Source organism: Ambystoma mexicanum, chromosome 4p (genome assembly GCF_040938575.1).
Source record: "Ambystoma mexicanum isolate Mex_15411 chromosome 4p, UKY_AmexF1_1, whole genome shotgun sequence".
Lineage (NCBI taxonomy): Eukaryota > Metazoa > Chordata > Amphibia > Caudata > Ambystomatidae > Ambystoma > Ambystoma mexicanum.
In genome coordinates this window covers 507,042,035-507,055,769 of record NC_090927.1, presented here as the reverse complement: position 1 = coordinate 507,055,769, position 13,735 = coordinate 507,042,035, and the positions used below count along the sequence as shown (strand labels likewise).

At 42.2% G+C, this 13,735-nt stretch overlaps 1 protein-coding gene across 4 annotated transcripts in view; it reads left to right on the top strand.

Annotated features, from left to right (window-relative positions):
• Window positions 1-13,735, top strand: part of ALLC (allantoicase) — a 729,391-nt gene that overhangs the window by 449,725 nt on the left and 265,931 nt on the right. For all 4 annotated transcript variants that reach the window (XM_069605010.1, XM_069605008.1, XM_069605009.1 and 1 more), the window contains one exon: window positions 6,305-6,378. In XM_069605010.1, the coding sequence (XP_069461111.1) occupies window positions 6,305-6,378 (74 nt within the window). The remainder of the gene's footprint in view (window positions 1-6,304; window positions 6,379-13,735) is intronic.

The following is a 13,735-nucleotide window of genomic DNA, read 5'->3' as shown; positions in this document are numbered from 1 at the left end:
GGAGGACGTCTGGAGGGGTTTGCACCACACAGGGATGAGGCCGGCAGGCAGCGACGATGAATAGAAGGTGCGCTCCTTAAAAACAGGAGAGGCTCTTCAGATGGCTATCCGGACCACTACAGCAGTGAGCAGCGATTTCGACCAAGAAGAGGATCCTCTGGCTGTGGAAGATGAGCTGGTTATCCCCACCAAGCTCAAGGGAATAAGACTCCGGACTGGATCTTCTCTGGTCGTCGAAGGATAGATAGCTCAGGACTGCAGCAGGGCTTCACCGGGATGGGGTAGTTGCAGCAGCCGTCTTCTTCTCCGCTTCTCTTTGGTTCCTTGTAGTTCCAGTGGCGACTCTCCGACTTCTAGCCCAAGAGACCTGCCTTTTATGCAAAAATACCCCATTCACACAGCCTGGCTGTCAATCACGCAGCAGGGGGGGTTGTCCGCCCCGGACAACCACCTCAGCCAATCATGGCAAAGTACGACTTGGTTTTCCTAGGATACCCTGTGCAGGGGATGACTACACCCCTCCCTCACATTCAGCCCACCTAGACACCCAGGCGCCTGGAGGAGGGCTTCTGAGCAGAAGCCCACCAAAAGACGGTGAACAAAGGAGGCAAACCTGGTTTGCCACGCAAAGTAAGACACAAGAAGGACTTTAACAAAAAGAAATGGCGAATAAACCTGACCGGAGCAAAAGAAAAAGTATTTGGTCAAGCGGGTTTAAGTTCGAGGCTAATATAATAGCCTAAAACAATACCACGTTTATCTAATATAATCGCGGTAGAAAAGTTAGGGTAGATACCACTGCCACCAGCCAAGTCTAAATGTTAAAAGAGTGAAACAATGCTCTAGCAGGTACAGATCCAAAGGGATACGAAGTAACCCTTTCCAGTACTCCATGGAAGATGGGGTGTACTGGATCTGTGGTAAATTGACTAAGTAAAGTTAATGGTAACTTTACCCTTTTCTGGGGGACTGTAGTCAGCCCCAGAAATGGAGTCGGTGGGAAGTCTAAAAGGCAACCCTTTGTCACTGCACTGAAGGCGCTGTGTAACACACAAAAGAAGGGGGCTACTGAAGTGGTGTACTCCAGAGCCCACAATCACAAAAACAGGAGAAAGACAAATGGCAAAACATGAGTAGGAGTGGGGGAAAAGCTCACACTCTTACCAAGTGAATAAAATAAACTCCAGAAGTCCAGCAAAGCTGCTGGGGGGCGCACTAGGTGAGGGAAATTAGCCATAAATGAGAATTCTCCCTTACAGATGCCTTATGCCTTCACCTCCATGGCAGAGAACCTTGGAATGGACTGCACACCCACAACTGGACCAAAAGTGTGCTCTTCTTGTTCTTCTTAGGGTCCAGGAATGAATCCAAGAATGTGGGGTGTCTCCTCTCCTTTTAAAGGCAAAATGCCACAAGGCGATAGGTCCAAAGCAGGCCTGCTGAAGGGGGCCCATTCCCTGATGTTGTAACAAGTGGCCTTTGCCTTATATCATCAAGTGACCTTTGCCTTATATCATCACACCCAGAGTTCTTTTTGCTGTCCATACAATTTCCTGCCATTAAGGCAGAGAGCCCTAACAGAAAGCAAGATGATGGAACCCCTGTCCAGGCCTACCATACTTCCCTGGCTACTCTAAACCTCCATCCTGTGCCTTGTGGATTGAAAAGCATTCCAGTGATCACCACCCTAGTGTGAGGTTGGCTTTGTTATGTCAGTGCTGTTCCCAGGAAATCTACTGGCAGAAAGTGAGACCCTTCATGCTGAAAAATTAAAGGGGCAGAATTATTGCTATTGTTACACAGGGCAGCTAGCACAATACACATGAATCCTGTCATGGTTAAGCCCTACTCACATAGTTGACAATAGTGGGCAATTGTCAGTCACCATGAAACAACCAGGTGTGGCTTACATTTAGATATCTGCCTGCTACCAGACTGATTAAGACAGACAATCATATTTATTTTAGAGGTGTAGAAGTTATATTGCTACCTCTTCCTTCTGTGACCTCATGTCCCAGCAGCTGTCAGGAATGTGCAGGGGACCTTTACACCTGCCCTGTGCCACTGCGAAGTTGACACTGCACGTCAGTAGGCTGGTAACAGCAAGGCACCTGTGTGAACTATAATGTTGGCATGGAGCATTTTGAAAAGGGGTTTCTGATTAACAGGCCTCCCTTTCAGAAACAGAATTGCCCACATTGTTTCATTTTAATAAAAATAAAAAAAGTCTGTTCACACCCTTGCAGATGGCAATCCATCCCACTGATGCATCATCCTCCAGGATGATCAGGCTAAGTGCCCTGACATATCTGTTAATGGGTACTGAGAGCGACAATTGGTTTTATAATCCTTTCTCTATTCCACCCCAGGTCATAAACATTCTCAGAATATTTGTATTAAGTAAGAAAGCCAATGAGCTATGGTCGAGAGAAAAGGGGAAACTGAGAGTTGTTGCTTATTAGCCACTTTTTGAGAGGCACATATATAATCTTTAACTGAATTTAAACCTATAAGTATATACATAATTTTAATAACCACATTGCGTCTGGACAGAGACGTTGCAATCAGGACAAAGGGCCTCATTACGAGTCCGGCCGGTAACCGGCCAGTGCTACCAGCGTGTTTCCACCGCACTCATAACGCCGTTCCACCACCAGAATTTCCGGTGCCACAAGGACATTACAGATTCTGGCAGATCGGGAAGTCAGGCGGCAGAATCATTAAGTCCCCATTCCCATGGAGTCCCATAGAACTCCATGGGAACGGGTTCATGGAAGCACCAGCACCATTGTCAACGGTGCCAGTGCTTCTGTAAAAACTCTGCAGGCAGGTCAGGCCTGCCGGGTGTAACGGCCCCTGCCCGTAGAGTCTGGCGGTCTGGAAAGGGTGCCAGTACGTTGCTACCGGCATCCTTATTTCTGGACTGCCACACTTGTCTCAGTCCCTTGTGATTGCAGAATAGCCCTTAGAGAAGATTAACAAAACACTTTCCTTTGCAGACTATATCAAGGAATTAGAAAACTGAATAATTCCCCTATTAAGAATGAGAGAGATTAGAGGCTATACAGAGGCAGATACGTGTTTATTGATCTTAACATCTCAATTGTATCTTCAAAAATAAGCAAAAGTTGTATCTTTATCTTTGAAAATGTATAAAAGAATGGCACAATTTGACTGAATCATTTTGTAAGTACCAATGGTTTTTATTGTCCTGCTACTTAAAATATTGTTATGTATAGCCACATAATCATTTCATTAATTTAGCACTTTATGTGACAACTGAAGTGATTTTTATCTGCTATGTAATGTGATGTATTACCTCCGACACCAATAGGCCTTATTGGAGCAATCACCCTCGAGTCCGGGGGCGTACACTGGCAGTAATGGCCAGCCAGCTGACCCTAGGCAGGCTCCGACGGGAGGGTGATAGCTATTCGCACCCTAGAGTTTGCACAGGGTCCAAAATGTTTGCTTTTATTTTTTTTCAGGAGATGGGCGCGACAAGACCAATCTCCCGAAGAAAAAAAATAAAAGATGGCCACCGCCATGGGAAAAGAGACTTTCCAGGGCGACGGCCATGAGTATTATTACATCACCCCCAAACCGCTACGGAGAAGAGAAACCTAAACAGGCATCACGACAGACACCCGTACCCAATGAAAACAAATGACGTCAGTGCGCTTCTTCTGATGCACTGGGCATCATTTTTAAACAGCCATCTTGCCGCATATGACGATCCTGCCAGATTCAAGCAGATACCTCAGAAAACTACTTTCGCTTCAGAATAGGTAAGCGCTGAGACTCCTCATCACCAGAGGAATTAACAGTCACACACTAGGGGGCTATACTAATGCAAGTCTCCATCCATTAGAGAACGAGTGTACTCCCGTTACCTTGACAACCTGCTCCACAAGCCGCATGACAACTCAAGAGATTTATTGACACTGCAGTCTCGGGGTAAGTCCCGTTTTACTTTGGAATTAGAATTTGTCATCATTCAACAACCACTAGACATTTAGACTATTTATTTATTGCGTCATGAGCTAGACACACAGAGAGATCTTCTAAAGGATGAATCCTCACACAGAGATCGAGTCGAATACTCAAACACACGCGATGACATTACAACAGGTGATTACTCCCTTCATTAATATGATAATAAACAAGGACACCTCAATATTAGATTAACACTGATCAGCATTCTCTTACTTTTACGATAATAGACACCATTGAAAGGTTAAGCATGAAGCTAGCAGTTTGAATTACAGTTCTGCACCTTATGAAACTTTGTACTGGATGACATTTTTTGCTCTTGAAGAAGGGAGACCAACTCCCGAAACGCATCAAGATCTTTTGTTACATGCAACATGTTGATTAAGAAATTTCGTATGTTTTGAATAAATTATATATTTATGCAATTGATACAAGTGTTAAGTGATAGATGAATTATTCTGCTTGAAACCGTTCAATCTAAACAACATCACCACTATTTAACTACTGACTGATTATAAAATCAGTATACAAGGTGTGCAGGGGATGTAGAAAGCTCTGCTCCAGAAGGTAAGTGGGGATTGGGTTTGGATGTCATTGTGGGTTGTGGGTGGACATATGGATGTGGGGCGCCAACAGGGAGAGGCTCTCTGTTGCCTCCCCACCGTCAAGGTGGCGCCACCCGGGGTAGGGCTTCAGGTGGCTGGAAAGAGAGGCCAGTGCACAGTGTATTCTCGCCCGCTCTTCCAGCCACTCGATTGACTGAGCACCCTTCCCTAGGTACGAAAATATCAAATGAAGCACCATACATGGCAATATTAAGTGTTGTTTTTATATGCTAGTGTATTTATTGGTAGTTTGCTGCATTATTTGTGGTTGTTATAAATTAAGTTGAATCACCTCAATAGTAAAGTATTGGTCTGTAGCGCAAACTGTCAGCTTTAAAAACATATACATATACTGACAACAACGCTCTTGAGATAAACGCAGCAAAAACAGAGATCCTGGTCATAGAAAATCTTAAAGGATCCAAAAGGAGCGATAACAAAAAATTCTGTTGGAAGCTAAGTCCAGACCGGATAAAATGCGTAAAGCAGGCACAATATCTGGGAGTATTAATAAACTCCAACATCGACGATGAGCCCATGGTCCAAAAGATCAAAACAAAATGCAAAGCATTAGCCGCCCAAGGTGTAGTCATACAAAGGAAGTTCGGCAAATTCACAATAAAACCCATCATCAATTTCTATAAAGCCAAAGTAATACCAGCCTTGATCCATGGTGCCGAAGCAATTTTGGGTTATCCATGTATGACATGGTCGCAGTGTGAAAATATTTTCTGGAAAAAAATCCTTCAACTCCCCAAGGGCAGTCCTACAGCTTGTATAAGATATGAGGTAGGTTTAACATCAATCAACGCAAGAGTGATCTGGAATACATTATCCGTATATAGCAAAGTGACCAACTAGAATTGTCTTCCTCAGTTCCAAATTTTGAACAAATCAAACGCTGTCAAAAATGAATCAATATGGGACACTTGGAAGCAATCTTGCAAGATGACTCTCACACAACTAAACACCAGCAAAAAATTCCTACTAAACTATCCGAATGCTGTCAAAAGGAAATTATGGGAGCAGAATTGGATCGAAACTTTAGAACAAAGAGCCCAGCATCGATGTATGCAACAGAGCGCACCAGAATCTAGGGCTTTGAACAAGCTGCCCAAATACATGGAAAAGTTTCCCAGCAAACGCATGAGAACACTATTCTTGAAGTTCCGTCTAAACCTATTCCATACTAAAGAAGTGCTGATTTGGAGAAAAGGAAAAGACCCAGTGACAGACATCAGATGTCGATTTTTTTAGCATGCAAAAGAAACGGTAAAACACGTTATGTTATTCAGTAGAGAACTAAGAATATTGAGAACTAAACATCTAGGGTTTGAACTTGCAAAAAGTCCATCCTTTAACGGAAAAGACTGGTGGTCGGCAATGTCGGAAGGAGCCGACAATAAACTAACATTTGCCTTGACATTTTACCTCAAGAAATTGAATAAAGAATGGATAAATTAATGATACTTAACATGACACAATGCAACAAATTGGAACATTAGTCGAAATAATGTAATTATATGTGTACACTAACCTTGTGTTGAAAAAAAAGTTTTAAAAAAGTTTGTAATAAACTGTATTAAAATACATTTTAAAAAAAGTATTTAATGTATATATCGATCTGACTGTGTTTTTATGGATGATTAACTGTTTTGTTTTTCTCATTTATTCTGCAAAGACTGAAATAAACTGTTTTACTACAGGCACAGGAAGAGCTAATGATATGGGCGATGGCTGGGAAACTGCGAGAAGACTGGACAGGCCGGCAGTTTTAAAGGTACAAGTGATAACGTTTTTGGTTATAAAGCAGCTACCAAAACACCATAGTAATTGAAAAAGGTGTGTTTAAATACATTGGGATTACATTTTAATGTCATCTTGTTATTGAAATTTCGGAAAATGCATAAATGATAGTTTGACTCCTTAAACAGGCAAACATAAAAATTGCATTTTCTTTTTTTGCTAAAGGTGGGGAACGATCAGTCTACTTCTCTGGGTCTTGAATGTACACCTTAATGCACAAAATTACACTGACTCTACTGACTATACAGATTAATTTGCTTTGTGCATAGTAAGCATTCACCTCATAGAGAATCCTCTATTATCCTCTTCACTAAAATATTATATAGAAAAATGACATGATACTATGACACAAGTAAGATCTGGTTGCGGCGGCCTGGTGGTTGCAGTGGTAATGATGGAAACGATGGAGATCCTGTTCTGGAGCCATTACATCATTAGCAGACCATGCGGTCTAGTCTTTTTCAAGATGGCACCCGCTATTCTCCGTTCTTCAACTTCAGTCTCATTTCGGACAGCAATCAGAGTGCCTCAACCCTCTTCTGAAACTGCCTTCTATCAAGGTAGGCACTGTCCTGATTCATTTGTCCCTTTTCCCCTCCTTAAACTCATTCCTGTTTGTCCTTCTTGCCATCCATGTACTCCTGAGTTCCTTTCCCCGCCTTGTAATCCCATTCCATGCAGACCCCTGCCTCCATCTTGGATCCCCTGCACTACTTGATTCTGCTGCTACCACCATCAGATTGTTGTTTGTTTAGCCTCTCGCTTTTCCCCCTGGGTTTTTCTTCTGAATTCCGCCTTGCCTCGCCCATAAAACTTGTGGTAGGCTAATGAGGTGGCGGCAGATTAGGCACAATGAAAGAAAACAATATGCCCAGGATCACACAATTAATTTAAGTATTGAAGCTGGGATTAAAGACTAGTTTGCAATTTAGGCACTTGTCCATATATCTTCCAACCTGTAGATGGAAGAAATATGTGTTTGTTTTTCCAGAATACTATATTTCGTGGACTTAAAAAGTACTCAATTCACAGTAAACCACTCTTCCTAATGTTTAAATCATTGTACAAATATGTTAAGGAAAGTAAGAAAAACATATTGATTGTAGCATTGATTTCCCTAAATTGGATGGAGGACTACAAGTGCCAGGATGCAAATCAGTGTGAAAAGGTGGCCTCTGGATTTTGTAAATGAGCTTTTAGCACTTGGAATGCAACTACAGATAATGTGTAATAAGGTTAGCTGGTTGTAAGGGGGGTTATTTAGAAGGCCCTCCTTAATTAGATGGAATTACCAGCATCATGTTATTATTATTAACAACATTTAAAAGCCTGGGCTTCTACACCCTTATCAGGTGGCATTCCTTCACAGTGAAGAAATGTAACAGCCTGAGAAAGTGACTTTGAGTAATTTTCCTTCCTGAGGAAAATGTAGGCATTGCCTGTGTGGGAAAGAGACATATAATGGAAAGTAATATACATTGGACAATGCAAATACCTACTGCAAGGAATACAAATGACTGCAGGGGAGTGTGGCATTTTGGGAAGGACCAGAAAAGACGGAGGAGGAACGTATGCACGTGCTCTCCCTTGATGCTGGGCCCTGGTGAGGGTCTTGGGAATAAAGGTGTACTAACTGTTTTTTTTTTTTTTTTTTACATTGTGCTCTTCTGTGCTGGATTTATGGGGATTTATATGGGCTCCTCTATAGGCACTTAACAATGATGGGGGCACCTTCATGAGTGTGAGCAATGAAGTTCTGTGTAGTGAGAGCACCCACCACAGCATTGTGAGAGGGAGCCGGGCCGATCTTGGGTGACACTGGTAGCAGAGAGGTTTGGAGATCTTTGAAGCTTCCTGAGTGCTGCAGGACCCTGTAGAGTGCACAAGCAAGTGAACGCTAACACATTTCCCCCCTTTTGTGAAGCAGGGAGAGCACACAGTGTGGAGGCTGGGTAGATCACTAGCCATGGCAGGCAACTGCCTGAAACGAACCTAAGGAGACTTTTTTCGAGCCCCATGCTTATTCAGAGAGGGGCTCAGGGGGTTAGGAAGAGATGAGTCAGATAGTGGTGACATCAGTAAGGGTTCAGCGAGATTACAGAGCCGTTACTGTGCTGCATGGACAAATGGATAAGTTGCAGCACACTGTGACACCTGCTACATCGAAACTGGAGTTTATGGAAGGCCATATAAAGAATAATGAAAAGGAGATTGGAAAAACAAGGCACAAGTGGAGGTTTTGTATGCTAGAATCACTGGGCCGGAGGCTGTGGTTAAGGTGTTGGGGAATATTAGAACTACAGCGATAGAGGATATAGGACTCCTGGAACCGGAAACTTGAAAACAAAGAAACACATACTGACATTACGCAGGAGCAAAAAGCAGCTCCTGGGTATCCCGCATTGATCAGTGACCAGGAGCTACTACGAGGGAACAAAGCACTAGTATATAGCGCTCCGCAAATCTAACTTCCACATAAAATGCAAACGTCTAATTTTTCACCATTTATTATTACCCTTTAAGCTTTAAATGTTACATAGATGTATCCTAATGTTTATTTATAGATTTTACCAAACACATAGAGTTACATAGGTGTGTTTGTTAGGCATCAGTTGGTCTGGGGAGCCAAACGTAGCTCTTGTAGTCAAGATAACCAGGCTAAATAGCTGCCAGCTCCTCTTAATTTCCAACCCTGCCATAGGTGAGCTGTAAATATTAGAGTGCTGGGAGTTCCAGAGACAATTTCTAAGTCATACCTATGTCCCAGATCGCACCCCCATCTTTTATTGTCGGGTTGCCTTTGTGCTTCCCATTGTGGTTTTGAAGAATTTACAATAACATAAATGTCAAAACACAGAAAAACTGGGCAATTGTGACCAACTGAGAGGAAATGAAAATTACTGTATTGAGGAAGTGCGCTAGTCAGAGAAGAAATTGAAATTACTGAATAGAATTGAATTATGACCTTGATAGAAAAGGGGAAGAGCCCTGAATGATGAATTTAAATGAATAAAACATGGATGTAGCCCCCTTTAACTCAGTAATGCTTGAGTCGCTTATCTAGAAGACTTGCAGAGAGTTCCTATTTAAATAGGCATCCAAAATTGGCCGGATTGTGGCATACTAGCAGATGAGTACGTCCAATACTTTGGCTGTGAGAACCAAGATGGAATGGCTAATTCTTAAACTTAAAACAATGGGACAATTTGTTTTCTGGAACATGAAGAAAGGATGGGAAAATGTACAGTTTGAATGTGTTACTGAAATAAAATAGGAGGTTTTTCGTTAGGAACAAACACCAGTATGTGGGCATTACATTTAACTTTCGAAGCCACAGGCAGTCAGTGGATAGCCGTCGAAATGTTATCAGTCTTCCAGATTGGGACGGGTATGCCCAGACGTGGGTCCTAAGCCTGTTGGGCCTAGAGGCCCATGCTACTCCCCAATGAGGACAAAACATGTCTGGGGATGCTTGTGGTCTTGTTCAGAAGGTATGTGACCTAGCATTTTGGGCTGGACTTCCCCTTTTGGGGTGGGACCAAGCCTGGTTTGCATATGGTGTTTTCCCTTCTGTAATGGCTTGGCAGGCTGAAGTACAATGGTCTGGAGGGTTGCCCAGAGCAATCTCAGAGGTTAGGATTAATTCCAAACTTTCCAGCCATTACCTCCTTTGTTGTCCTTAGGTTACAGACATGCCCAATTTAAGTGTTCTGGTATGTTGTAGTTTTGCAAAGCTCTCCTTGGTGTGGCTTGTGTTGAGAATCAAGTTCTGGGGCTACTGCTGCTCCCACAATCGATCCTTGGTTTTGGAATTATAGCAGAGACATGGCTTTCCAGAGCAGCAGGCATTAATTGAAACATCTTTGGACTACCCTGGAAATGTGTGATTCGGAGGGGTCTAGAGAAAAAACAAGATTTACTTTTACCTTGTTGGAGAGAGTTAGAGTCTTTGCCAGCAACAACAGAAAGCTTAGTGCTTTGATTCACTAAGTTTACCTTACAAGAATGAATTTGGTGTTATACATTAACCCGGACTGTATCCAGTTTTTAATGCTGCCCACCTCTCTTCCTAAACGATCAAAAGTGATTTGGTCAGAGACTACCGCAATGAGTACCTGTGTGCCATTTGCTTTTGAGTTACTTCCTGCTCAGGACTAGTTGCTCATAAGAGATGAACCATACAGATAACAAACAAGAGCAGAGCCAGATGAGAGCCTAGAAGGACTCCACATTTGATTTATAAGGGGGAATCAGTAGGGTACCACGTGATCTGTTTGGTCTAATCCTCCAGGAATCACTGAAACCAGGCTATATCCCCAAAATGTTTTCATCAAAGCTGTGCAATCCACGGAAAGAGGGTGGTCAACCATGTCAAAACATGGCAGGGGCTATAACTAGGACCAGCATTGAGGTATTACCTTCATCCACATACTTTAAGATGGTAGCCCAGATATCAATCCATGTAATTTGTATTCCATGACTGGGGCGGGATGCCATTTTGGCTTCACCCTCCAAGTAATTCTAGGCAGGCAAACTATGATTTTCTCCAGACATTTAGGAAGTACTGGTAGGTTTGTAATTTGTCTGTATTTATCAGGATAATTGTATCAAGAGAAAACCTTGTTTTTAACAGGGTTCGACTATCCCTTGCATGAACATGTATGTCTGTAGTTATATCCCAAACAGTGATAGAAATCAACAAAGCATTTCACTACAAGGTCTAGATTAACAGGATACAACTTAAATGAAGGAATATTAAATATTAAGGGTGCATTGAGAAGGAGATACAGGGGGCTGCAGACAGGTAACACGGGTTAAAGAGGCACATGCAATCCGAGTCTCGTTCAGGGAGGCTCTGCATGTTATCCAGGAAGGATTTATTTACTAAATAGCTTAGCATGGATTTTAACAGGCCAAGCAGGAAGAATATGCATAGTTTAGACAGTGCAGAATTATTTTTATGATTTGAAAAACGACCTGCAACACGAGAAAGAATTTAATTGCTCTGGGTAGTGTCAGCATTGGGTTAGGCAGGGGATCATATTTTGTAATTGGTCTGAGAGGATAGCTCAGGGGCAATGCATTTGTCTTGGAAGCAAGACAACACAGGGCAACACAGGTTCAAATCCTGGGCCTGTGCTTAGAGGCTGGTCTTCGGTATTAAGCACTTTATAAAAAATAAAAGAATTAATAGTTAAAGACAAGTCTGATCCCATGTTTTCTGTTTTGTTCTATACACAATAAAATATGGGCATGTTCACTAGTAAAGAAACACCCACTGGGGCTTCCTATACCTAACCTTAGCTTATCCTATTAGTAATGACAGAAAATATTGTACATCTGAAGAAAACGTGATGCCTGCCATGCACAGGGTCCAAGTTCAGGGGGTCAATTCTTGACAATCAGTGCATTTGAGGTCCCAGCCCAGCATTCTTCTCTCTGTTATATAAAGGTAGCTACATTGTCATTACAATTTACATGTAACAAACAACATGGTTATAAAGTTAATTTCTAATTCTGCAAATCTAATCTATGCAATCAAAGATCATAATGTAAGTGGAAATCTCTGATGGCAAATTCTTTCTTTTGTAGATGCTCTTCTTGGTCTCTTCAGATGTACCATACCATTAGAGAACATTACCAATAAATAATGTCACAAAAGAAGATATCCAATTTTTTTTGAGAAGTCAGCAGCCACAGAACCTCTAACAACCAAGCGTAGCTGCTCCTCCTCACATGTGCTAGGAAGTAGTGTTGCAGCTTGTGGCAGCAACACACCAACCATTAGTCGCCATCCTGTCTCAGTTATGGAGGTTTCTGTTAGTGATACAGAAGCAGACAATATTCCATTGACTACTGTCCCTGCTGCTACTCCTTCCATTATTGCTCCTGATGCTGGCAACCTGTGTGAGCCACAAGTTGTGCTGTTTATGGCTACACAAGAGTCACTTGATAACCCATTTCAGCCAGAGGATGACTATCCATTTCCACCAAGGATCTTTGGTAAAGAATCATTCACCCGATCATGCAGGCCTGGATGGTTCAAAAAAAGTCTGTGGTTCTCTTACATTAGCGAAAATGATATGGTTCTTTGCTTTGTGTGCATTAACGCCGTACAGAAAAAAATGATCAGTGAAAGTGTAAGGCGCAAATTGACTTTCATTAGGACTGGTTTCTCAAATTGGCACAAAGCTTCTGAAAAGTTTTCAGAACATGAAAACTCACAATTCCACAACAAAACTGCATACATGCCAACCCTCCCAATTTAGGCGGGAGACTCCTGATTTCTCCCTGAAACATATTGTTATTTTTTACGTTCTCCCGCCAAAAATACATCTTTGCCCAATGCATTCCTATGGCAAAAATGTTGTCTCTCTATTTTTCTGAGAAAATCTCCCTACCAGGTGGGTCGGAATGTTGGCATGTATGAAACAGTGGAGAAAATAACAGGGCTGAGATCTGTGCCCATCAATGCTGTTCTGTCAGCACGTGCTGCAAAAGAACAAACCACTGCTCGTATTGCACTAAGAATGTTGTTTGGTTCAATTATGGTTCTTGGACGTTAAGGAATGCCCTTTAGAAGCCATCAACATCGGGATAGAGTTATCTGGCACCTAACGATGGAACGAACAGAAGACACTGAGGCCAATGTAAGAGAATGGTTGCATCGACAAGTCAACAGGATGTTGGACACAATCCAAAATGAAATAATTGAAATCTTTGCTCAAGCCATTCAAAGGGAGATTGTTATGCAAGCAATGAACAGTCCATTCTTTGGACCTACTGCTGATGGAATAACTGATATCAGCAGATATGAACAGTTTTCATGTAACCTACAGTTTGTTGATCCAAAACAGAAAGTCCATAATCAGTTCCTGGGTTTCTGTAATGCGCCTGATACTGGTGCAGAAACTTTGTTCAAGTGTATTAAGGAAATATTTTTAAGACTCAATTTGCCTCTGGACCGTCTAAATCGTTATTGCTTTGATGGAGAAAGTAACATGTCTAGTCGGTTCTCTGGTGTTCAAGCTAGACTCAAAGAAATCTATCCATATTCTCATTTTGTTGATTGCTGCAATCATTCTCTAGATCCTGCTTTGCCAGAAATTGTCCATGAAGTACAGCTTGTAGCAGACACATACATCTTTGTTCAAGAAATGTCAGTTGTCATCCGAGATTCTGCCAAACAGAAACATATATAAGACTCAGTATTTGTGTGTGGAGAAGCTGTCTGCACTATTTTAAGTATCTGTCCCACTAGATGATGTGTTCGTGCAGTGGCAATGTCTAGAGTTTGCTCAGCCTACAGTGTCCTGCTGCAGACTTTAGCA